Below are 27,511 nucleotides of genomic sequence, written 5' to 3'. Positions count from 1 at the left end.
CTCCAGCTCGTCCGGGTATTCCGCTGCTGGCAGCTCCAGCTCCAGACAGACACAGCATGAACAGTATAGTGGCAATCCCCATCAATGTCAGGACTCACGCTGGCCCGGGTTATAGCCGGGCCCCTCCAGGTCCTCTCGGTACTCAGCAGCTGACAGTCCTGGTCACCACAGGCCTTCCTCCTGGTCAGGTTCCTCCTGGCCGAGGGCCTCCCCTGGGTCGGCAGCAGGATCGCGAGGGAGCAGCCTGTGTCTGTCTCCCTCCCTGGTGCTCTCCCCACTGGGCAAAGGGCCTCGCCCTTTGTACTTCCTGTCCCACCCCTCCCCTTCCATGTATTGGCGTAAGCTTGGTCTGGCCCTACCCACTCAGGTTGAGAGGGTGGCTCTTTACCCTCTGGTTTGGAGGGAAGCCACCCTGGCTCCCTACAGTGGTCAACCTATGGAACCGGTGTATCCAGAACCACATCACAATTTCTATGATGTACCTCCCAGGTGCTCAGAACTTGCTGGAGGACAGCATGAGTAGGCATTTCACCACTGATCACAAGTGGGAGTTACACAATTCAGTGCTGATAAACATCTTCCTTCGGTGGGGAATGCCCTCTTGCGACCTGAAATATAGTGTCTATTTCTGGGTGCCACACTTCAGGAAAGATGTGAATAAACTGGGGAGAGTCCACAGGAGAGCAACAAAAATGATAAAAGGTTTAGAAAACCTGACCTATGAGGAAAGGTTACAAAAATCTGAGCATGTTTAGTCTTGAGAAAAGAAGACTGAGGGAGGATCTGATAACAGTCTTCAAATATGTTAAGGTCTGTTATAAAGAGGATGGTGATCAATTGTTCTCCATGTTCACTGAAGGTAGGACAAGTAGTACTGGGCTTAATGTACAGCAAGGGAGATTTAGGTTAGATATTAGGAAAAACTTTCTAAGTATAAGGACAGTTGAGTAGCACTGGAATAGGTTACCAAGGGAGAGTGTGGAATTTCCATCACTGGAGGTTTTTAAGAACAGGTTAGACAATCAGTTCTCAGATGTACTTGGTCCTACCTCAGTGCAAGGAGCTGGATTAGCTGACCTCTTGAGGTCCTATCCGGCTGTACCTTTCTATGATTCTATGAACAAGAAGTTCAACATATTGTTCCAGAGAAGCACAGGTCAGGACTCAAGGGGCAATGCCCTCCCACTGTCCTGGACAGACTGCTTCAGGTATTCCTTCCCTCCCATCCCACTAATACCCCAGGTTCTGTGGAAGATTTGTCACAACAAAGCACAAGTCATTCTCATCTCACCCTATTGGCCCAGACAGTTCAAATTGCAGACCGCCTACAAATGTCAGTCTGTCAACCCATGAGCATTCCGTCCTTCGCAGACCTTCTAACTCAGGAGAATGGCAGGATTAGACTTCCTAGCCCAGACACTCTTCACCTCATGACTTGGTATTTGGATAGGCATCAGACCTAGAACATTCCTGTTGGGATGCTGTTCTAACTATTTTTAATTATAGCAGGAAAGATTCTACCAGAAAATGTTATCTAGCCAGGTGGAGCCATTTCTCTATTTGAGTGCACCAGAACCAGTTATCATCAGGGCTTGCAGGTATTCCTGCTGTTTTAGACTATCTCCTCACTCTCAAGACATTGGGTCTGTCTATTATCTTATTGTGGGTCCATCTAGCAAAGTCAGTGCATTCCATCTTCCAGTAGGTGGCTATTTAATTTTTACTCGCTCAGTAACAACTAGATTTCTGAAGGGTCTGACTAGGAAGTAGTGAAGCCAGCACCACAGTGGGACCTCAATCTCCTACTTTCAACACTTACTGGACCACCTTTTGAGCCATGTGCTTTATGTCCCACCTGTCTATGAAGGTCACCTTCCCGGTTGACATTAGGTCGGTCAGAAGGGTGGACGAGCTGGGGGCCCTCATGGCTAAACTCTATATGCTACATTTCATAAAGAGAACGTATCCCTTTGCCTCCACCTGAAATTCATCCCAAAGGTAATTTACAAATTCCCACATAAACCAATTGCTTCACTTAATGGTGTTCTTCCTGAAACCTCATGCCTCAAGTGAGAAAAGGATACTTCACTCTCCCAATGTCAGACAAGCATTGGTGTTCGACCTGCAAAGAATGAAACCAATTACAAAATCACCTAGATTATTTGTTGCGATAGTGGAGTGAGCACGGAGACAAGTGATATCTGCTCAGAGACTCCATAAGTGGATTTCTGGCTGTAGCCTCCTTTACTATCAGTTGATGCATTTCACTCCCCTGGACAGGATGAGGCCCATTTCACTAGAACACAGGCAACCTGAGTAGCATTTCTTCGAGACGTGCCTATGTTGGACATATGTAAGGGGCAACCTGGAGTTCCATGCAACTTTTAAGATGCATTGCACTTTGGTCCAAGCCCCTTCTGCTGAAGCAGCCTTTGGAATTGCAGTTTTACAGACATCGATACAATCTGCATCCTCGCACCCGTCTCCTATTTGAGTACTGCTTGCCAGTCACCCAGGTGTGGAATACACATAGGGACCAGCACTCAAAGAAGAAATGAAGGCTACTTACCTGTAACTGTAAGTTCTTCAAGATGTGTGGTCCCTATCTGCTTTCCACTACCCTTCCTCCTTCCCTTCTGCTTCAAGTCATGACTGGATTAATGGTAGAAAAAGAATTGGAGGGGTAGACGGTCCTCCCCTCCCCTACACCCTAGGTGCTGACCACAAGGAGATCCAGGGTGGAGGCCTAAACTAAGACAGACGCTACTTGCAAGGTTTTCCGGTCTCAGGTGCATGATACACATGCATGCCCACATGTAGAATATCGATAGGGATCACACATCTTTGAAGTACTTCCAGTTACAGGTAAATAATCTCCATTTACCACACAGTAGTATCTGAGCTATTGCAGTTATTTCCCTGGACTCAGAAAAAGCATTAACTACAGTGTGCTAGCTTTGAATGGTGACCTTTTTATCTCACATACTTCTAATGGCATGGGCAGGCTAATACATCTACCCACAAAACTAATCAAGCCAAACACCACTAACTCCCTATAACTTAATGCTCCAACCTGCTCCCTTTCACCAATGCCTTTCACCATTCTTACTATGTGTCACCTTTTTTATTTTGACCTTAAATATTTTGATCTCTTGCTGCACCTTTCAAAGAGGAAATGTTCGTAGTATTATTTATTCTTTTAATAAGGTTGTGGTTTTCGTATTCAGACTAAGTCAGGAAGAGTCTTTGGTTTTTCTAACTCCTTTATTCTCCCATTCCCTTCCCCCATTCTTTCACAATCCAAGTGATGTTGTAGCATCATCCCTATTAATCTGTACTAGAAAATAGAAACTAAGCTGCATGGATGAATGTGGACTTCTTCAAATAGATTATACTCTCAGTTCTCTCTTTAATTACTTATAAAATGGAGCATACTTAGCATCCCTAAATACTGTCTTATATTTTGTTTTTACAAATGGCTTCAAATGTAAATTGTACCTGTTCCATATTTCACTATTTAGGGCCTGAGTCTGCTTAATCCTTATGCTTGTGTGACCACAGTAAAGGGCAGGCAGAATCACAGTCTTTGCCCTCAGAGAAATGCAAGGACTGCTCTCTCCTTACTTCCCTTGGGGAGACAGAGGACCGGGGGAGGAGACAGGGCCTTGGCTCCATCTCCCATAATCACCCGGCAGCAAAGTCACATGGAAAACAGTAAACTGTAACCCAGAAAGGGTTAGGTGCTTAGCCTTTGCACATCCAGGAGCTCTGGGAGGCAGAATTCCTTTCACTGCTACCTCTGTGGTGGCTTTTCTCTGCATTGATCCTTACTGTGGGGTGTGCTTACAAGGCACAAATGAGCCCTCACTAAATTTTAAATATTACTTCTCGTTATTATAACCCTGAAAAGAGCTATTATTTCATACCAGGATGCTATAAAAGCTGTTCCTTCCAAACACAAAACCTAGTGTTTCCTTATGAGTAGTTTTATAGATGTCAATCAATCTCTAGCAGTGTGAAGAATTTTAAATTGAAATCTTGCATTGTCTTCGAAGTACAAGAGCCCTACCCGGAACTGATTTACAAAGTGGTGTGTGTACTCTGTCTCAGGAGTTGAGAACAATTTTGAAGATAAGCTTTGTAGGAGGTGACTAAAATTCAGTGGTGCAAGTAGAAATCATTTCTTGCCGGTACTGCACTCATGGAAGGAGCACAAGGGAGGGCACCTGACCTTCCCACGTGACCCTCCATGTGACCCTGACCCCCTTCTGGGGCCCCCACACTTTCCACATCCCCTCTGACACCCCCCTTACCTGTCTAAAATTTTACAACTGCATTTGTTAAAATGATGCTTTGGGCCCCTGGTGCCACCTATGCTTCCAGGTGTCATTGAGGATCCAGCAGCACCCCAAATTGAACACTTTTAAATGAAAGAAGGATAGGAAGGACAATCACTCCTCTTTCCCTTAACACACTATCAGTGCTTCCCTTATGTCCAAACTAAGCTTCTGCCAGCTTGCCTTTATCTAAGTATTGCTCTCCGCCAGGCACTAGGAAAGCAAAGATGCTGCGCCATCTGGGTTTGATGGAAAAGAGGCATAGAACTGTGTGTGCCGTGTACATCTTGATAGAACTACAGCCCAAATTGTTTTGTTATTTTCCTCAGCATGACATACAGGAGGGGCAATCAAAATCAGCCTGGCAGAACATGCATGACAGATAAACAATTGATCAAAATCACATTCTCTGATCTCTTGGGGCCAAACCCTGTTCCGATTGAGATCAAAAGGAGTTTTGCTGTTGAGTTCAATGGGAACAAGCTTTGACATTTGGAGAGGAAAGAATAAAACCACACAAACAAGGGCTATGATGCTTATGCCACAGGTATCAAAGGCTGCTGATTCATGTGAGAAAGTCAGCAGACATCTGATCTTTGTCCATTGCAAGGGAGAAATCAGCAATCAATGAGGCTAGGACAGTCTCTGTACCATATCCAACTCATAAGTCCATCTGCAAAGGATCAAGGAAATAGGAAGGCTCCAAATTACCTTAAAGTCCTCAGTCCCTTGGTTAGAATGCTCCCATTAGTATATGTTCATAGTCCAGAGGCCGGAGCAGGAAAGAGGCAAAAAATTATATGTTTCCAGGCCAGGGCCTTTTAGCTTCTGCCAAGTGCCAAGTAAAGGGAAATCTGTTCTTACTGTGAACGATGGTGTTTGAAGTCACATGAGCAAGTTACATGTCCATCACCCCCACCCATATTCTAGTTAGAACATTCACCAAAAAGTCCATTAAGTGTAGACAGGCATTTTCCGGGGTCCATTATGAGCTAAGTGTTTCTTAATGGGCCATTCAACTTGACTTGTTCCTTCATGTGCTGGCTAAATACCTTGTGGGCATTACCACAGGAGCAAACATGTAGTAAACATAGCTAATATAACTTCAGATACCAAGATGAATATACATGCATAGAAATAGCATAATCATAAGTACCAGCTATTTCACCTACATGACTATTCCCAAACAGATTCTGAAAAATCACACCATGTACCTGAGACCCTATGGGCCAACACCATGCCCCACTAGAGTTTTGTTATCTATTATGGAACAACAGAGATGGAGCTAGACACATGACTCTATTTAGCCTAAAAGGGCAAGGTTAATTTTTAGCTGTTCAGGTGTGATTGCACCTTTAGTCAGTGAGGGCATACTGACTGGCACACATTCAGGTTAATGGGCTTCAGTGTTCCTTTGCAGTTACCAGGTTTATAAACATTAAAAAGTTATGTGCTAAGGTGGTTTAAAGCATAACACAAGTTTTTAGGTTTGCAAATCTGTGAAACTCTGCCTCTCTGAGATTTTATTATTATTATTCTTTATTATTTTGCGGGTCATAATGTGGGAGGGAAACCTCTCTGCCCTCTGCTCATGAGGTTATGTATGTGGCTTGTAGCGCTCTTCTGAACACCAGTTGGAAGGAATTTTTTTTTCAGTAAGTGTGGACTGATTCTTTTCTCTTAGAAGGCATGTAATTTTTTCAGGTTCACACTGATTAACACAGAAAACAATTGGGGCTGTTAAACTTTCTTCAGCTATATTTTCCAGTACAATGCTGAAATGGGTGTTTGGATATACAAACATCAACATGCTTAACTACTCACTTTCCCCCAAAATATGTAGTATTTCAGTCTGTTTATATGGAATATGGGAGTTGGGTAAGGAGCCATTTCAGCATATGTATGACTTGTTAGAAGACAAATTTTAAGTAGAACTGTATCCTAAACTGCTTTATGGTATTGTACCAAAACATTGCATTTCAATTGGAGATTCAACTTCTTTTATAGGAACAGAACAGACGGCTGAAACTCTTACCACAAAAGTGGTCCATAGACATGCAACTAGTCCCATAGTCTTCAATTGGATTGATCAAACGATTAAGGGTTTACAGGATTTGGTTCCAAGTTTGCAAATTGTTCTAGACGAAACTGACAATGCCTGAACTGTCAGATCAGAAGGAGCGTCATTTGAATAAAGGTGGGCAGATGTGTGATAAATCTTAGTTCCGTTGCTAAGATGAGAAACATAGTTTCAGCAAAATTCTTGGCAGATTCCTGAGGCAGCTTGTTTAAGGACATCAGTGTCCGGCATTATAATCTTCACTTATAGTTCTCTCACCCACAAAGCTGGAAAACGAGGCATTTGTTTTCTTTGTTTTGCTGCTCCAGTTCCAGTTAGCAAAATGCATGTTAGGCTAGTTTGGCTGCAAAGAAGAATTCTATGTACACTGTAGACAACACCTGATTCCCATCAGGCTGCAGAACTGGGCTGACATCAGAATCCAAACCTCCTCTGGTCAGTGCAAGCAGAGGCATTCCTCTAATGATTTGGACTTGATGTGATGCAGTATGAATGCCATGGATAATTCAGACCAATGGGGAGAAACAGAATCAAAAACACTGTTTAAACACCTTCCATCCCCCCCACCCTACCCCTCCCCTTTTGAAGACTCCTGACCAGTTTAACAGCACAATACATATGTTAACAAACTTAAACAAAGCCTTTGATTAAGTTTGTTAGCATATGCATTGTGCTGTTAAAGCCATATAAAGAGTGAATGCCCTCCCTACCTGTGTTCTTCTCCTTTAAGGAGCAGAGTGCAGCCCCCCACCCACCTGAAGGGAGGGGGCTAGCCCAAAGTCTTTCTGGTACCCCGTACCAGCTAAAAATCTCTTGCCGGTACTGCGTACTGGAGAGTACCACCCTACTTGCACTACTGCTAAAACTGTCATTGAGGTGGAAAGAGAGAGCATGAGTTGAAGGGAATGTTATTTTATAAAGCCTGTGTACAGAGAACAGACAGAAGTCTCACCCAGATTATTTTTAGTACAATGCTAATACCATGCCTCAGGTTAAAAATAATAAATTTTACAGGGTGTACCAGAGGTCCAGCAATTTCTTAACTAGTTGCAAATATCTTGCATTGTAATAGTACAATATCTAAATGCTATCCATTTTTTAAAAAATCTTGGAATAATTTTACTGAGCTCTGGCATCTGTATACTTCACTCTGTTAGATATTTACTCAGTATTAAAAATATTGTTTTCCTTGGTAGTTCCCAGAAGAAATAAGGCACCAGAAACGTGAATATTATATTGAACAGTGTGGAAGCCAAAAAGGCAGTGTGACCAAAATAAACAAATCTTGATGGTGGTAACAAACCTTCAGGATATATTTGGTTAAATAGTTCTTCCTTTAATGATTTTGAAATGTGGAAATTTATATACAGTGTAACATTTTTATACTACTTTGATCTTAACTGTTTTAGCCTAGTGTGTTATGTATGAATAAATCTGAGTTTACAGTCTCTCTGCTTCTCAAAGCATAAATCCATGAACCTATTTCCTTGGATCCTGGAAGGGGGGGCATAGAAGGAGGGAGTGCTGCATTTTCCTCCCATTTTGTGGAAGCCTCTTCATAGATTCCAGCCCTACAGATTTGGGGTGGATGGAACCAAAATAGGGAAGGCACCTGACAGATTATTGTGAGTAAATTGTTGCAAAGTGTCCTCTATACATATGCTCCTAGTCTCTGGCTGATCCCCTGTGATCCACAAGTATGAGGAGGGGGAGGGTTTGGAATCCACAGCCTGTGGTTCCTCAAACAGAAAAATAGCAAACAAACTCTGTGAGTGCAGCTCAGAGTGCCCAGTTCCCTAAATGGCTTACTCCCCCACAGATCAACATTGGGTCCTAAATTCCTGGGGGCGGGGATTGTGTCAGTTTACATGTTGAGTGCATTGTCAGCACCAATAAATAACTAATACACTAAAAATCTAGCTAATCCACACTCCACTAAAACTAAACTACAACTGACAAAATAAATGAAGAAAAGACAAAGTTTCATGAGCATTATTTTGATTGTTTATTGTGTTTGCCTATTTACTTTTCATTTCACAAGTTCATTAATTGATAGCTGTTCTCCGGTCAAAAGTGTAAATTAGCAAAGTTCTATTGTGATAATGAATGTTATACAGGTAAATCATCCAAGCATCAAACAATGTTAAGTTATCAATTTGAGAGAGTTTCCTTTAAAAAGATCCATCCATTGTGCTGTATTATTATTTCAGTGGCCTCTTTTCACACAGTTATTACATCAGGGATTACCAACTCTTTTGTAGTATGGACTACATCTTAATAAAGACACCTCCCCTCCTATTCATAGTTGGGCAGACCATCTCCTGTTTGCAGCTGCATAATATCCGTATGGGAACTGCAGCAATTGCTTATGTGGAAAGGTAATATTAAGGAAGTATTTAATATATTTTTAGCTTTCTTTTAATGCAGTGCAGCTAGATATAAAGTTAAGGAACTAGTATCTTTTGACCAGTTTCTCCTCAGGGATTGCTAACACATGCTTCATGGACCAGAGTCTGGGAACCAATAAGCTAGCGACTTCCGCCTTCTCTGTATGTATATTTATATCTCCTTACTATATGTTCCATTCTGTGCATCCGATGAAGTGGGTTGTAGCCCACAAAAGCTTATGCTCTAATAAATTTGTTAGTCTCTAAGGTGCCACAAGTACTCCTATTCTTCTAGCAATTGTATGTTTTTGTATTTCACAATACCGCAGTAAATGCAATAGGATTGTGTAAAGTTCTGCAAAGTAGCCAAAATATGTAGGAGAGCCATTAAAAGTTGGTTCGGGGTTTTGTTTTTTTCCCAGGATCCAAAAGCATAAATCACGTTACTGCAAATATGGAAAATGGGGAAAAAGAAGGAACCACTAAAATTATTGCACCTTCCCCAGTAAAAAGGTAAGTGTAGTGAGACCAAAACAGGTTTAATCTTGGCTTACTGATGAAGAGCTCCCATAAAGTGTTGGATAGAAAAAGAAGTATATTAAATATTAGTAGATTTTTAAGACCAGGAAGGATCTTCATGGTGTCCTCGTCTGACCTTCTGCCTAACACATGCCATAGAATTTCACCCAGTAATTCCTGTATCAACGTCTTATCTTCTGGCTGCACTAGAGTGTATGGTTTAGAAAGACATACAGTCTTGATTTAAACAAAAAAAACCCCAGATTATGGCATGAAAGACACTGCCTGGGTTGGGGTTGGGGTGAAGGTCCACTGCCCCAGTGGGAGCTTCAGAAGGCAGGATCAAAGTATCCAAGAATGCAGAGGAAGAATGGAGTCTGAGAAATCCTCTGAAAGGGCGCAGCATGTGTTCCTACTCTCCGCCTCTGTTCAGGGCCAGCTCTTCTTTCTGGTGTGAGGCAGGGGAAAAGGTGAGCATGGCCCCATCCCACCCAAGCTGCCCACCTTGGGAAATCTGGCACTGCTGTCAGTCCTTGCAGCCACCACCCACTCTGCTGTGCTGCAGACACTGGAAAGGCCAGGCATAATATTGACTAAAGTTTAAGAATCTTTTGGGCCAGATCATGAGCTGATGTAAATCAGCAACACTCCATTGAATATAATGATCCATTCTCTTTAATTTTCAAAACTGAAATATACTTCTCCAGTTAATAGATATACTTAAGAGGGAAAGAAAACCTGAACCTGAAAACCTGAACATGACAAAATTGAAAGTCTAAAAAATTCTGCCGCAGATTCCCATTGATGTATGTTTTTAAACGGTGTTAATCATTTTAAATGAAAAGAACTGGTTAAAACAACTTCAGAGTATATCTGCTATTCCTTGCAGGCTGCATATCTTATGTATTGTAGGCACGTGTCTGTATAGAGACTTGTTCCACTGTTAGAGAAGATATTAAGAGAGAAGTTTCTCTAGTGTGAGAGTTAAATAACAAAATTCCTAAAGTGCCTTGATTTTTCTTTGTATCTGTATCAGCATTTGAGAAATATTTTCCACCTCTACTAAACATGGGGACCAGACAGCATACTTCCTCTGTGAGGCATTTGCAATTTGGTACTCCATCCCACTTCATTCTAGTAGTACACTCTAAAAATGCTTACAAGGCATCTTTTATCAACTCTTCTGAGCTGAGTCTTCATAGCTTAGCATCTCATTCACTGCTGAAATAGATAGCTGGTCACCTGTGCATAAATGATATAAATTCAAGATAAACCAGAAAAAAAACAGTAATCTCTCATGAAATTCCAGTGCTAACCTTTTCAGAGATACTGAATGAGCTCAATCCCTTTTGCAACTGCATTCCTAAAGATAATGCCAGTATCTGAAGAGCTGCCATGCTCTAGCACTCTGTAAAATGTATGTCTGCTCTGAATGAGAAATGGTTTAGAATTCTAATACTGTTAATTCAGCACCTGGGATTATTCCTCTTTCTCTTTTTTAAAACTGTGTTGGACATACATTTAAAATTGTGTCACCATTCTAATGATCACCTCATTGGGTAATTGTAATGCAATGGGGGGAAAAATGGGCAGGGGAGGGTCCCTCAATACAGGACAGAACCTATTTATCGGGTTCATTTGCACCAACTGCAGTGAGTTGGGGTTGGGAATAGATTCTCTGCATACATCTGAATTGACAGCCAAATGGGTGCAATATTAAGAAAAATATGATTCACCTTCTGAAGTGACCTCATTTAATTTCTGTCTTTTTCTGCTGCCTTGTTGGTAGCTTTTCAATTTTTACACTATATGAGAATTAAATGATTAACTCAATGACCTGGAGTAACAGAAGGCTGAGGTTAAAAGTAGATTAACAAATTAAGTATCCAAGTTTTCTTAATAAAGCTGAGTCTATCAGGGAGGTGAGAAACTTTACCTTTACAGTGAAGAATGCTGGCTTGTGTCTCTCTAAACCTCTCTAGAAGCCTCTGTTGATGGTTTGTACTTTGGAAGTGTCTGTAGCATTTATATTTACAATATGATGCTGTGACAGTTATGAGGAGCTTGATTATCCAGTGGTACGCTGGACTGGGAGTCTGAGTTAGTATTCCCAGCTGCAAAAACTGTAGGTGCTGTGGGGAAGGCATGATCAGCCAATGTAGAGAGAGAGAGAGCATTCTCCAACCAGAAACCAGTTCTTGGAGTGACACTGATAGCCTGTCCAGGGAGTCTTGGCCATTTTTCCTTGGCTGGAGTAGAAAATGTACAAACCAGCAATGGAAAAAGAAACTGAAAGAAAGAAGAGATATTACAGATGATCTTGCAAAGATTCAGGTGTTTTAGAACAGTAGTTCTCAACCAGGGGTACACAGAGGTCTTCCAGGGGGCACATCAACTCATCTAGATATTTGCCTAGTTTTACAACAGGCTATACAAAATGCACTAGCAAAGTCAGTACAAACTACAATTTCATACAGACAATGACTTGTTTATACTGCTCTGTAAACTATACACTGAAATGTAAGTACAATATTTATATTCCAATGGATTTATTTTATAATTATATAGTAAAAATGAGAAAATAAGCAATTTTTCAGTAGTAGTGTGCTGTGACACTTTTGTATTTTTATGTCTAATTTTGTAAGCAAGTACTTTTTAAGTGAGGTGAAACTTGGAGTATGCAAGACAAATCAGACTCCTGAAAGGGGTACAGTAGTCTGGAAAGTTTGAGAGCCACTGTTTTAGAACATATTGATGGCTTCTCCTCCATAGGTAGTGTAAGAGTTCAGTCAGATGCTCACTACTAACTACTTGTGAGTCCACTGTCCTATCCCGGGCTGCCTTGGAACATTTTTTTCCAGAGTTAGTCAGAAATGATATTGCAGAGCTAATTTGCTGGTGCTCTTTCCAACTTCCATAGCTGATGTTTCTGTGAGGAGTTCTTCCAGATGGAGGGCCAATGATTTTATGCCTGAGAACTGGGTTTTCTCAGGTCTTGTCTACACTACGGGGGGAGATCAATCTAAGTTCCGCAACTTCAGCTAGGTGAATAACATAGCTGAGATCGACGTACTTAGATCTACTTACCCCGCGTCCACATTACGCTATGTCAATGGGAGATGCTCTCCCATCTACTCCCCTTGCACTTTTCATTCAGGTGGAGTACAGGAGTTGACGGGAAAGCGATCTGTGGTCGATTTAGTGGGTCTTCACCAGACCTGCTAAATTGACCACCGATGCATCGATCACCGTGCATTGATCCCCTGGTAAGTGTAGACACGCCCTCAGACAAGCCACAAGCCCTCAGTCTCTAGAATAAGCATTAATGAGGTCATAGGCAAAATAAAGTGTTTTTAAATCATCATTGTCATGGTTTTTATTTTTATATGTATTTTTCCTTAGCTTTAAAAAGGCAAAAAGTGAAAATAGTCCAGAAACCCAAAGAAGTAAAATAAGTGCACCATGGGAGGAAAATGGCCCCCAGAGGTAAGGTAAACATCATGCAATAGCAAAGATTTTGCTTGGTTGATGGTGCAAGAATGGTTGATGTAATATATTTATGAGTAGCAAGGTCCGAGTGACAATATATCATGCATTCCAGGAGCCAGACCTGTATGTGTAGCATGTTACCTGGTATTTCTGCATAAGTCCCTGGGTTCCATTTGTACATTCTGGATGCCATCATGGCTTGTTCTGATCAGTGCCCTTTCAGGGAAAGAACGAAACAATTGATAAGTATTCTGTTGCTGGAAGCGTAAAGTGCATGTATTTATTTTTCAGTAATGTAAATCAGAGTACAAAAGTAATATCCTGGTAGCAAATTACACTTTTGCAGAAGAAATAAGCATTATGCTTAATCTAGTTGAAACATTTAGTATATTATTACATTCATGGTAAATTGACATTAAAAATGATTTTGTGACCTTTGAGAGAGGAAATGTTATGCAATTGCGATGTTGCTGCTTTTGTGTTAAAATGACCCCTTTGGGAAGATGCAAGTTTGATATTTTAGCAGCCAAATGATGATCTTGAAATTATATAGCTCCTTCCATCCCAAAGCACTTGGCTGCATAGGCTGGTTTTCAGGGTGTCTAATAAAGAATTTCCACCATTGAAATGCAGTCACCTCTGGAATGAAGTACCAACTCTTGAACTGAGCACAGTAATGCTCTAAAATAACCATTTATGGCAGGGAGTTAAGAAGAATAATGTAACTGAAACACCAGAGGGTATTTAGGAAGGCAGAATGTAACACCCAAACCGGATTTTGGGCAGAATACATGGTGTTACTATATCATTTTTTTTGTGAAAAATACCAAGTGATCTTCAATGCACCAATTTAGGACCTTAGTTTAACATATCTCATCCAAAAAGATTGTGGAGCTACTTAGTGTAAGAGCAATAAACTACTCTGTCATAATGAAATATATACTCACTGGGGTTTTGGAAGCACTTGTTTTGCCTTCTACCTGACATTGTGGCCAGAGTATACACATGCTGTCATATATATGACCTTTTCCTTAAATATTTTCACACCAAGGGTATTTGTGGGGAATTATCATATTGTAAATTAATTAACTTGTGCTGTGATCCAGTCAGAACATCAGACTTGTCTGTCCTTCCTAGGCCCCTGTGCGAAAGTAGTCTTAGCCCTCAAAGTCAGTAAACTCAAGCACTTCCAGCTTGGCATGCTCCACATTGCTGTGCCTCCATTCCAACAAGTAGCAAGGCCTGGATCCAGCTCAGGACCCGTTCATGACCTGTTCCAGCTGTTGGCATTAATGCAACTCTTATTTCTGGAATAGCTGGCCAGTGCAGGGCATGAAATGTGGTGGAGAGCATTTTGGCAGTGGCTTGTCACCCTGAGAAGGCAACAGTGTGTCTTGCTGAGATCAGCAGACTGTATGCGGATATGGCACAATAGGCACAGCTGATTCAGGATTTAGTTGCTGTGAATCCCCCATCATGACTGATGTATCAAAGACCACAAGCACTGAATGGTGGGACTACATCATCATGCAGACCTGGGATGACCAACATTGGGTCTTCCCTACTGTCATAAATATAAAGGGAAGGGTAAACCCCTTTGAAATCCCTGCTGGCCAGGGGAAAGCTCCTCTCACCTTGGACCTTAACCCTTAACCTTAAAGGGTTAAGAAGCTAAAGGTAACCTCGCTGGCACCTGACCAAAATGACCAATGAGGAGACAAGATACTTTCAAAAGCTGGGAGGAGGGAGAGAAACAAAGGGTCTGTGTCTCTCTGTATGCTGCTCTTGCCAGGGACAGAACAGGAATGGAGTCTTAGAACTTTTAGTAAGTAATCTAGCTAGGTATGTGTTAGATTATGATTTCTTTAAATGGCTGAGAAAAGAATTGTGCTGAATAGAATAACTATTTCTGTCTGTGTATCTTTTTTGTAACTTAAGGTTTTGCCTAGAGGGGTTCTCTATGTTTTTGAATCTAATTACCCTGTAAGATATTTACATCCTGATTTTACAGGGGGGATTTCTTTATTTCTATTTACTTCTATTTTTTATTAAAAGTCTTCTTGTAAAAAACTGAATGCTTTTTCATTGTTCTCAGATCCAAGGGTTTGGGTCTGTGGTCACCTATGCAAATTGGTGAGGCTTTTTATCCAACATTTCCCAGGAAAGGGGGGGTGCAAGTGTTGGGAGGATTGTTCATTGTTCTTAAGATCCAAGGGTCTGGGTCTGTAGTCACCTAGGCAAATTGGTGAGGCTTTTTACCAAACCTTGTCCAGGAAGTGGGGTGCAGGGTTTTGGGCAGTATTTTGGGGGGAAAGACGCGTCCAAACAGCTCTTCCCCAGTAACCAGTATTAGTTTGGTGGTGGTAGCGGCCAGTCCAAGGACAACGGGTGTAATATTTTGTACCTTGGGGAAGTTTTGACCTAAGCTGGTAAAGATAAGCTTAGGAGGTTTTTCATGCAGGTCCCCACATCTGTACCCTAGAGTTCAGAGTGGGGGAGGAACCTTGACACCTACACATGAGTAAGGCTACCTATGTGGAGCTGTGTGAGGAACTTGTGCTGACCCTTCAGTGCCAGGACACGCAGATGAAGAGGCCATATGAGTTCAGAAGCAAGTTGATGGTATTCCTGGTTAGATGCCAGACTTGCTGTTGGAGTCTCTTGCCTTGCAGTGTGCACTCTTCAAGTTTTTGATACTTTTCCTGTGCTATTCCCATTTGATGAATCCCCACCTCTGCCAGTCTCTTGGCGATGTTCTCACAGATATGTTGATTTTGGTGTGAGCCTCTGACCAGCCAGCAACACAATGGGATGAGGATTTCCTGGATGGCCTCTCTGTTCTAGTGCTCTCTGAGTGCTGTGCAGAAATGGAGCAAGTCTCATGGAATGTGGGGCATAAATGTCAGTCTGGTGTAAGGTGACATCTAGCGGGCACGGAGGAAGGGAATAGGTAGAAGGGCAGGAAAATACAACCCTGGAGAAATTGTGGAAAGGCATTGGAGGACTTTCAGCACTTGAGTTATGTAACCTGGGTACGGGCTGCAGCCACACTGGAAAGTGAGCATGTTCCAGCCCAAGTTAAAGTAGAGCTCAGCTATATAGACCTATACCTCTAGCCACGTAAGCAAGCTGTGTTCAAAGCATCTCTAGACTCAGGTAATAGGTTTTTCTATGTGGATGGTAGTGTGGAGAGCTAAAACCTGAGTGAAAGCTTTGGTTAATTGCAATTAAGAAAATATCTTGAGAGGTTCATGTTGTTTGGTTCCATAGCATATTTGTTTTTAATATTTATAGATGCAATTGCTGACATTTTTATTTCAGTGCATAAAGTCTCTGGAACCCTTTTTAGTTTCAAAACAAGGACTATTCTTTAGGGCATCTATGCTACGGTCTCATAACTCCCATTTGCATTAATTGGATGGTTTATGTTAATTAAAGTTATGTGTACATTGGGGGAGGGGGCTAAGGTCCCTACATATGTAAATTATAGTATGGATTAGTCTCCTGTTTTCACTAGCATTATAAATAAAATGTGTATCTGAAAGTTTAGCTCTCAGCTACAACAGTTCTTTATTACAAAATCTTCCTATGCCAGAAATAATGGATGGGTCTGTTCTTCTTTGTGGCTGCCCTAAACTACTGAATCAGTGGCAGTGCTTTGTAATGTCCAATTACCACACCCTGAAGGGTTCTGTATAATTGTCCCTTGTTTTCAAGATTCAGTGTAATATATTTATTTCTGAAAAACAATAACATCCTCAATCTCAACTTGACCAAATCTTGTTATCTACACTCCATTCAGTAGAGAAATGTACTAATTCTTAACATGGCCATTACAGCTATTTTTAAAAATCTAAGTATGTGCCTGCACAGTATTTCTGTACAATGATGCTGGGATATCTAAATCTTCTGATATTTTTGAGGTCAATTGTTTACTGCTGCTGTTTAACTCTAGTGGACTGTATAATTCTTCCAATGACCGCAATAAATCACCAAAGTTTCCTTACTCTCGACGACGGAACCCATCAGGTGGCAGTGAAAATGAATCTGGGCAACAAGTTAGAAGAAGGTAAGAATGTGGAGAGTTATATTAGTTTCTTCTTACAACACAAGTCTTCTTTTGCAGTTCTCCTTGCTTTGGGCTCAGTAAAGGCTGCTTAATCCAGAGCTGTGTCAGAGAAGAGAAGTTGCACCAATAATCAATGAGTGAACAAAAATTCCAGAATTACTGCTCTCTATGTGGAAGGAAGAAAGTGTGGCCCCTGTGACCCAGGAAAATCCTAAGTCCAGTGGGAGAGGTGGGAGGCTGGAAGGCCTTGACTTAGCCCCTTTGCCTGCTGTGGTTGCTGGTGCCAGCTGGTTTGGGGATTTGAATGATCTGCCCCATGTGCTTATCCCAGTTGCTGCTGCTCGCTACGTGGAGCAGAGTGAGGAGGCCGCTTGTTTGGCAATGTGATTTTAGAAAGAATATCAGTACTGCACTATTGTTTCAAACAAAAAGGCTAAACTGGTGAAGCCATTAAGGAAATGCTCCTCAATATGGCCTTTGGTGACTCTCAGAACACTGGACAATATGTCTGCAAAAACAGAGCTGTGAACTATTTGGTATGTTCCTTTAATTATACAAACATTTGAGTAACTTAGTCAAATACAATAAAACAATATGGGGTGAGATTCTGTGCTGTGTGAGTTACAGACAAAGCCCCGAACTTGCAATCCAGGAAGAACTGGGGCTACTGTAATCCAACAGCCCTTTGCAGCTGCAATCCTGGGGTGCGCCGAGTGCTGGAGAGACTCCCAGCATACTTTCAATAGGTCTCCAGGGTTATCTTAGTTATGTCAGCCACAGCACTTCCGGGAATCTCCAGAGTGCAGTGTGCTGCAGCCCTGCCCCGAACACCCTGAGCACTGTCCTCAGTATGCCTCTGATATCAGGGCTTGCAAGGGAGTCCTCAGAGACCAGCCCTGAAGGTGAGGGAATCCTCTCCCAGATGGATTATAGGGTTTTTAGGGACATTTATGCTACTGCAGCCCTTTTATTCTGCATGAATGGGTGAGCAGTGGTGAGGATCTCACCAGGTAAATCTGCCTGATAACCTCATACTAGACCAGGCGTGGGCAAACTTTTTGGCCTGAGGGCCACATCGGCATTCTGAAAATGTATGGAGGGCTGGTGCAGTGTATTAAATTGCTCCCCATAGGAATGTGCTACTTGCAGAGCATCAGGACTGGCAGTAAATAGTACACCGTAAGTAGCACATTCCTACAGGGAGCAATTTAATACACTACACTTGGGTCGGGAAGGCTGTGCCTCCCCAAACAGCCTGGCCCCCACCCGCTCCCACTTCCCACCCCCTGACTGCCCCCCTCAGAACTCCCGCCCCATCCAACCCTCCCTGCTCCTTGTCTCCTGACCACCCCATCCCAGGCCCCCCCGCCCCTAACCACCCCCCGGGACCCCACCTACTCCCTGTCCCCTGACTGCCCCAACCCCTGTCCACATCCCCGCCCCCTGACAGGCCCCACGGGACTCCCCTGCCTATCCAGCTGCCCCATTCTCTGTCCTCTAACTGCCCCCCAGAACCTCCTGCCCCTTATCCAACCCCCCCACTCCCCACCCCCTTATCATGCTGCTCAGAGCACCAGGACTGGCAGCTGTAAGTAGTACACCATAAGTAGCACATTCCTACGGGGAGCAATTTAATACACTACAGCTGGCGGATCTCACAGCCACGCTGCCTGGCAGGAACTCGCAGCCCTGCCACCTAGAGCTCTGGCTAACCTCCCCAGCCGGGAGCTCAAGGGCCAGGCAGGACGGTCCCACAGGCCGGATGTGGCCTGCGGGCTGCAGTTTGTCCACCTCTGTACTGGACCCTGTGGGCCAGATCCTCAGCTGGTATAAACCAGCATAGCTCTATTGAAGTCACTGGATTATGTTGATTTCCACCTGCTGGGTATCTGGCGCTTGTAAGTCTTACTTGGAATGTATTTTATTTTCCTGAGACCATTATTCTGATACAGTTCAATTTTAGCCATCCGAATGCTCACTGGGGTCAGTTTTAAAAAAGGAAATTTAGATGTGCAATGTATAACACTGTATGTCATGAAAAGTATAACACTTGTGTGCCATGCAATAAGAGGTCTTTCTGAGATGTGTAGCATGTATTACCTGGGACAGGCATCTGCAATATCTACAATATTGTTAGGTGGTCATGCCAATAACACATTTTCTCTTAGGCCACAGCATTATAGAAATGTTTTTCAAAGTCTTATCTCATACATGAGATTGTGGACACTGTCAGATGTTAACCCAATTATATCCTGCTGAGTCTTGAATTTCATTAGTGCTCTTTGTTTTTTCATCTGCCTTATAACAGAATAATTGTGCTGTTTGTGTGCTGTTTACTAGCCTTAGTAGAAAAAAGTCAGACTTTACTACACTGAATGCACTCTATTGGCTAACTTGCTGAGCTCAACCTTGCTCCCACTGAAGTCAATGCGAGAGCTTTGTCATTGACTGTAGAGGGAACTATAGCCATCCATCTATGCATAGTTAAAGATGACCTGCAAAGTTCAAGGTGAACAAAATAAAAAGTGTGTCAATATTTTGCTTTATACTAATGTATAAAGAAGACCTAAAAGTTTTTGTTATTTTCTAAATACTTAAAAATTCAGGACTTGTCTGCTTTGAAAGACTCTCTGATGACCGGAGAACTAGTAAAACTGACATCACAATAATTGAGAGAGGAAAGGATCTTTTGTCAGTTGCTTATAACCTTCAGACTTGATCCTCAGCAGATGTAGATCAGCTTAGCTTCACTGATTCACACGAGGATCTGGCCTCAATTGGCCTGGTTAACTTCAGTGACTTTTGGAAAAGGAACCTCCTTGTTGCAGATTGAACACCATATTTCCTCCTTAGGTAAGATGCGAGAACTCAGAATATACATTTCTGGTTCCCCGAGGAGGTCCTCCAAATAAACCGGGGAGAACCAAACTTGACATTCCTCATATTTTTATTGTAAAAAAACAAAGAGAAAAAAATCAGCCCTTAATCCCTTCTTTATACATCATACAGAAGCAAAAGTGGGCACAAGATCAATGAAAAATCTTTTTCGGGCCACTTTTAAAGAACACTGTTAAACTCAGTAGAATCACAACCTGATCAGACTGTTTTTTCCTTCTGTTTATTTGCAAAGTCCACTTAAGTCATTCTAAGTTTTTTAAAGTCGTTCAGTACTCTTTAGAAAATGAATTTCAGATCTCACAGATAACTCACCAGTGTTCCATGTGCATATGGTAGTTTTTAAAATGGTATAAGAATACTTTGATCCTTCAAGCGCTTTACAAGCATCAACTATTTTCTTTCTGAAGGCTTTGTTGGAGAAGGTGAGTGCCTATTAATATTAGACTTCAAGTGGCCAGTAATGTTTCATTCAAAGCTTCCTTAATTATCTTTATGTCATAGGAAAGCCCAGAACAGTGGTGAAGATTCAGATCTAAAGCAAAGGAGAAGGTAAATATTATTTGACAAGGAGAGGTTGGAAAGAGAATATTGGAGACTTCTGTATTTATGTCTCAATAGGGATGAATTACATTCTAATACAAACAACAAAATGGTAGCATACAGAATGTTGTTTAATTACAATACTTTAATAACCTACAATAGCACAAAGTTGTCTATTTTGTACTTATCCATCTGTCTAAATTGCTACATTTAGAGCTTTGTATTAGTTTTTTTACTGGATCATTTAAAAATGTGTTGAATCCCACCCATGTAAAACTGTATAAGTACCCTTTGTCCGCTGAAAAGCTTCATAGTACGACCTCAGTTACTGCTTCTAGACTCACCATGGCAAAACTCATTAGAAGTTACCCTACCGTACTATACCGCCTGGTGAAAGTTTACTAAGGGCTTGTCTACACTTGAAAGTTATTTTGGATCAACTTGAGGTTTTCAGGATAAATTGCATTGCCTCTACATACACGTTTTTGTTTAGAATTATCTGGTGTCTCAACCTACTGTAATTAACTTCCTTTGGAAGCGAGTTTACCAACATTCAGGATGAGTTTTCTCACAAGAAGTTAGCTGTGAACACATCCCTATTTCAATTCAAATGTTTCATCTCCCACTGCAATCCCACATTACTTTGCTGCACACCTGGGTCAGCCTGTCTGTTTACCTGTGTGCCCTCTACTCTTCTGGGGTCATCCAGACTGGCTGTCACCTCACTGTTTAAATGCTGGTGTGAGCCAGATGCACCCCTGTGTGATCCAGCTCATGGTAAATTCACACACCAATGGCTATTAGCCAAAATGGTCAGGGACGCAACCCCATGCTAAGGGTGTCCCTCAACTTCTTACTGCCAGAAGCTGGGACTGGATGAGAGGGAATGGATCACTCGATAACTGCCATTCTGTTCATTCCTTCTGAAGCATCTGTCACTGGCCACTGTTGAAAGACAGGATACTGGGCTAGATGGACAATTGGTCTGACCCAGTCTGGCCATACTTTCATTCTTAAAAATGTCATGAAATTGGTTGAAAATTTCCAAAGATCTTTTTCAGAGAGCAGCATGAAATCCTTACACAAAGATATAACAGTCTAGCCTCATAATAGGAACACAACACATCACTGACCCTGTGTCCTTGACCAGTTGCATCATTCAATAAAGGTAATTTCTCTGGCTGTTCATAGCATCCAGAAAATCTCTCCACCTCTTCTTCCCACCCATTGGTGAGGGCTCTCTTGCTTGCTGTCTCAGAGGTTGTACAAAATGCAGCAAGCTCAGGGTATAGTTAAACAGCTCCTTTCTCCTGTCCAAGTGGCCAGTGAAAGGCTTGATAAGCGAGGAAGGTGCTAATTGGGAGAGTCCTGAAGCAGTGGTTCAAAGAGAGAAGCCGCTCCAAGACAAGCTCATGCAAAAGTGACTGCTCGGTTTCCTTCTCATGTACCCATATTGCCTGCATCATCATGACACCTGACAGCCTGTTCATATACTGACTGTCAGCAGTGTTTCCTCCATGCTGCTTCATACCAGTTTGAAAATCGTGCAACTCTCAAAAAGCAAGGGGAATGATGGGGTGAAAGGAGAGGAATCATCAGAAATTTTTGGTTTGTCCCCAAGTCCCAGAATTATAGTGGGTTCTGGTAGGTGTGCCAAAACGTGCAGGGAGAAGAAGCTCAGAATGCCTAGAGCCTAGCAGGAGAACATTCAATAGTTTCATTAATGATTTGGGTAATGGAGTAAAGAATATGCTTATAAAATTTGCTGATGATACCAAACTGCGAGGGGTTCCAAGCACTTTGGAGGACAGGACTAGAATTCAAAAGGACCTTAACAAATCAGAGAGTTTGTCTGAAATCAACAATATGAAATTCAATAAAGACTAGTGCAAAGTAGGGAGTCTTAGGGAGGAAAAATGAAATGCACAGCTACAAAATTGGGAATAACTGGCTAGGTGCTAGGACTGCTGAAAAAGATCTAGGGGTTATAGTGGATCATGAATTCAATATGAATCAAAAATGTAATGCAGTTGTGAAAAAAGGCTAATACCATTCTGAGATGTATTAAAAGGCGTGTTGTATATAAGATATGGGAGGTAATTGTTTCACTCTGCTTATCAGTGGTGAGGCCTCTGCTGGAGTAGTGTGTCCAGTTCTGGGTGCCACACTTTAGGAAAGATGTGGAGAAATTGGAGAGAGTATACGGGAGAGCAAGAAAACTTATAAAAGGTTTAGAAAACCTGACCTATGAGGAAAGATTTAAAAAACTGGACATGTTTAGTCTTGAGAAAAGAAGACCAGGGTGGGAGGGGGACCTGACAACACTCTTCAAATATATTAAGGGCTGCTATAAAGAGTGAAGTGATCAATTTTCCATGTCCACTGATGGTAGGACAAGAAGTAAATTGGCTTAATTTGCAGTAAGGGAAATGTAGGATAGCTATCCTTCTAACTAAAGGTAATTAAGCTCTGGAATAGGTTACCAAGGGAGGTTGTGGAATCCCCATCAGACAGACACCTATCAGGGATTGTCTAGGTTTACTTGGTCCTGCCTCAGCCCAGGGGACTGGACTAGCTGACCTCTTGGGGTCCCCTCCAGCCCTACATTTCTATGTTTCTGTGACTACACAGTGGGATGCCCATCCTGAAGGCTGTGCAGTTATTTTGAAGAAATGCAGTACTGTGTGGACTCAGTGGTCCAAAACGTAAGTAGCTAAAGCCTAGAAAACACAGCAGTGTGGATATCTGCTTTCAAAACAATTGTTTCTGATCATTAACACGGAAAAACATACTCTGAAATCACTTTCAAGTATAGACGAAGTTTTACATTCTCTCTGCATCTCTACTGTTTCCTACTTCTTGTTGGATATTGTTCATAGACTTGTACAGAACTTTACAGTATTATGGACATTCTAATAATAGGAAACAAATGAACACAAGCTCTTTATTTTATAAAGTATTAATTACAAAATGTTACATAGTTAATATTGAGAGTGAACTAATGGATGATTCTTGTTCTTAGTTCCTGATTTACTGTTCCACTCCCTAGGTCACGATCTCGTTGTAATACAAGCAGTGGTAGTGAGTCAGAAAATTCTAATCGGGAGCATTGGAAGAAGAGAAACAGGTAAACTTTAATTACTGCAGGCACTGAAGTGCAAAACACAAATAGATTGTTAATATTTCTGTAACAGTTGTGTTTTTCTGCTGATCTTTTTATAGACTATATTAACTTGCTCTAGTTTTATACAATCTCACTGAGACATAATGTGGCAACTTAAAGCTCAAATTTGCATATAAGTGATTTAATTAGAGACGCACATATACATATGTGTATGCAATCAATTCTAGCCCCCATACTGGTCATTTGGGAAGAATTCATTGTTAATGCACCCCATGCAATCAATTACATGAAGAAGTTTACAACAGATTTGCATTTTTAATGTATCATGATCAAAAAATGAACTGTTCCAATGACTATGGATGCATATAATCTCTGGCAGTGCAGTGTATGACATTCACATATACTTGTGAATTGTCAGCATCTCAAAATATGACTAAAATTGAAGGGAAACAACCCACTCTACCATTCAAAGAACAAAGTCTATTTGTAAAAGAAAAGAGCGTGTCAAGAGGATGTCATTACTCCAGCACATTGTTAGCATTGTCTCTGCAGAAGGGAATGGAATCATGGTCTTAGATCTGAATGACCCCATTTCCATTTCTTCTTACTTCAATCTCTTCTAAAAGAAAACTTAGTTCAACTTTCCCATCACTATCTTGAACCCAAATATTTGTTGGCTCCAGTCAAATCCAATTCCTTACTTACTGTGCACTGATTACTTGGTTGTGGCTGGTGTGTTCAGAGTAGAAAGGGATCTCTTAAGGTGTTGGGCGTCAAATATTTTTATCCAATTTTTTTTAAAGTACAGCCTAGAGAAACAAGAAATGGTAGGCTGAATTTTAATATCTGCTTCTTTTAATGCCATTTCAAGGATGTAACCTCCACTATTTTAATTACATGGGTTGCCTGCCACACCTGAGGGGATACCGTGATTGAAGACAGGCAGAATAATCACTGTTATTAACTATGACTATTTTATTATTAAAGAAAGGAAAAGAAAGAAAAAGAAAATAAAGACAAAACAAACCAGAACATAAGCAAGCAGTAAGCAATGGTTACTTCAGACACAATCTCTTTTGTACGGTTCTGTGGAGAGCTCTTAACAGAGATATTATACATTAGAGAGTGGGTCCATCCTGTTGGGGACACTCTTCTCTAGGTAAGATAAGACCAAAGTATATTATTCCCCAAATCAGTAGTAAGTCCTGTTTTAGTGTACCATAGATAACACAGTTTATACATGAACAAAGGAATTTTGTTTCAGGCTTGGTGAATCTAGTTTGGTGTATCATGGATAACATAAACAGTTTATAAATAGGCAGAGGTAAGTAAGCTTAACTAGGGGAAGTGTAGTCTAGTGGATAGAGCACTAGCTATAGATTCATGAGACCTCGTTTCTGTTCCCAGCTCTACCACGAGCCTGCTGGGTGGCCTAGGGCATGTCACTTCCCCTGTCTGTGCCCTCAGTTTCCTCATCTCTTCAATAGGGTGGCTAATGATACTGACCTGCTTTGTAAAGTGCTTTGAGATCTACTATTGAAAAGTGTAAGGGCTAGGTTGTTAGTAGTATTAACTAAGACCTATGAAAATGAAGAAAATATTTAACTCAGATTCTTAAGAAGTCATTCAAGAGTTATTCACTTGAAATAATTATATTTCTTGTAAACTCACTGATTCATTTGCAGGCATGTTCTTGAAAAGCAAATTCATGAGTAAAACCCACTGGTTCTCTCTGTTTGCCAAAGTTAGCTTATGTCTTCTCTCTATGGATATGAGGGAAGAATTGGTAGGGGAAGTAGAAGTAGGTGGCAACGTAGGCAGCAGTGACCATGAGATGGTTGAGTTCAGGATCCTCACAAAAGGAAGAAAAGAGAGTAGCAAAATATGGACCCTGGGCTTCAGAAAAGCAGACTTAGACTCCCTTAGGGAACTGATGGGCAGGATCCCCTGGGAAGCTAATATGAGGCGGCAAGGAGTTCAGGAGAGCTGGCTGTATTTTAAAGAAGCCTTATTGAGGGCGCAGGAACAAACAATCCCGAAGTGCAGAAAGAATAGCAAATATGGCAGGCGACCAGGTTGGCTTAACAGTGAAATCTTCGGTGAGCTTAAACTCAAAAAAGAAGCTTACAAGAAGTGGAAATTTGGACAGATGACTAGGGAGGAGTATAAAAATATTGCTGGAGCATGCAGAGGTGTAATCAGGAAGGCCAAGGCACAACTGGAGTTCCAGCTAGCAAGGGATGTGAAGGGTAACAAGAAGGGATTCTACAGGTATGTTAGCAACAAGAAGGTGGTCAGGGAAAGTGTGGGATCCTTACTGAATGGGGGAGGCAACATAGTGACAGATGATGTGGAAAAAGCTGAAGTACTCAATACTTTTTTTGCGTCGGTCTTCACAGACAAGGTCAGCTCCCAGACTGCTGCACTGGGGAACACAGTATGGGGAGTAGGTGAGCAGCCCTCAGTGGTAAAAGAACAGGTTAAGGACTATTTAGAAAAGCTGGACGTGCACAAGTCCATGGGTCCAGATCTAGTACATCCGAGGGTGCAGAGGACGTTGGTTGATGTAATTGCAGAGCCATTGGCCATTATCTTTGAAAATTTGTGGTGATCAGGGGAGGTCCCAGATGATTGGAAAAAGGCAAATATAGTGCCCATATTAAAAAAGGGAAGAAAGAGAACCCGGGGAACTACAGACTTGTTCACTTCAGCCTCACTTCAGTCCCCGGCAAAATCATGGAGCAGATCCTCAAAGAATCCATTTTGAAGCACTTGAAGGAGAGGAAGGTGATCAGGAACAGTCAATATGGATTCACCAAGGGCAAGTCATGCCTGACCAACCTGATTGCCTTCTATGAAGAGATAACTGGCTCTGTGGATATGGAGAAAGCGGTGGATGTGATATAACGACTTTAGCAAAGCTTTTGATATGGTCTCCCAGAGTATTCTTGCCAGCAAGTTAAAAAAGTATGGATTGGATGAACAGACTATGAGGTGGATAGAAAGCTGTCTAGATTGTTGGGCTCAGTGGGCAGTGATCAACAGCTCATTGTCTAGTTGGCAGCTGGTATTAAGCGGAGTGCCCCAGGGGTCGGTCCTGGGGCCAGATTTGTTAAACATCTTTATCAATGATCTGGATGATGGGATGAATTGCACCCTCAGCAAGTTCGCAGATGACACTTAGCTGGGGGGAGAGGTAGATATGCTGGAGGGTAGGGATAGGGTCCAGAGTGACCTAGACAAATTGGAGGATTGGGCCAAAAGAAATCTGATGAGGTTCATCAAGGTCAAGTACAAAGTCCTGCACTTAGGAAGGAAGAATCCCATGCACTGCTACAGGCTGGGGACCGACTGGCTAAGCAGTGGTTCTGCAAAAAAGAACCTTGGGATTACAGTGGATGAGAAGCTGAATATGACTTAGCAGTGTGCCCTCGTTGCCAAGAAGGCCAATGGCATATTGGGCTGTATTAGTAGGAGCATTGCCAGCAGATCAAGGGAAGTGATTATTCCTCTCTATTTGGCACTGGTGAGGCCACACCTGGAGCATTGCATCCAGTTTTGGTCCCCCCACTACAGAAGGGATGTGGACAAATTGGAGAGAGTCCGGCGGAGGGCAGCGAAAATGATTAGGGGGCTGTGGCACATGACTTACGACGAGAGGCTGAGGGAACGGGTTATTTAGTCTGCAGAAGAGAAGATTTGATAGCAGGAGTCTTCAACTACCTGAATGGGGGTTCCAAAGACGATGAAGCTCGGCTGTTCTCAGTGGTGGCAGATGACAGAACAAGGAGCAGTGGTCTCAAGTTGCAGTGGGGGAGGTCTAGGCTGGATATTAGGAAACACTATTTCACTAGGAAGGTGGTGAAACACTGGAATGGGTTACCTAGGGAGATGGTGGAATCTCCATCCTTAGAGGTTTTTAAGGCCTGGCTTGACAAAGCCTTGGCTGGGATGATTTAGTTGGTGTTGGTCCTGCTGTGAGCCATTTTAAGCATTTAAAGAGTAAACAAAGGTTATCACCTTTTAAGTAGAAATATAGGGTTAGAAATAAAAACAAATCGCAACTGA

The 27,511-nt window shown here is 42.0% G+C and overlaps 1 protein-coding gene across 1 annotated transcript in view; it reads left to right on the top strand.

Annotated features, from left to right (window-relative positions):
* EPB41L4A (erythrocyte membrane protein band 4.1 like 4A) overlaps nucleotides 1-27,511 on the top strand; it is a 223,712-nt gene that overhangs the window by 160,666 nt on the left and 35,535 nt on the right. Inside the window, exons 13-17 of the mRNA XM_048851753.2 lie at nucleotides 9,227-9,317; nucleotides 12,726-12,809; nucleotides 16,768-16,881; nucleotides 20,281-20,328; nucleotides 23,369-23,446. Of these exons, the coding sequence (XP_048707710.2) occupies nucleotides 9,227-9,317; nucleotides 12,726-12,809; nucleotides 16,768-16,881; nucleotides 20,281-20,328; nucleotides 23,369-23,446 (415 nt within the window). The remainder of the gene's footprint in view (nucleotides 1-9,226; nucleotides 9,318-12,725; nucleotides 12,810-16,767; nucleotides 16,882-20,280; nucleotides 20,329-23,368; nucleotides 23,447-27,511) is intronic.

Source organism: Caretta caretta, chromosome 5 (genome assembly GCF_965140235.1).
Source record: "Caretta caretta isolate rCarCar2 chromosome 5, rCarCar1.hap1, whole genome shotgun sequence".
NCBI lineage: Eukaryota > Metazoa > Chordata > Testudines > Cheloniidae > Caretta > Caretta caretta.
The sequence above is the reverse complement of the archived record's forward strand: the minus strand, read 5'-3'. Positions and strand labels throughout refer to the sequence as shown.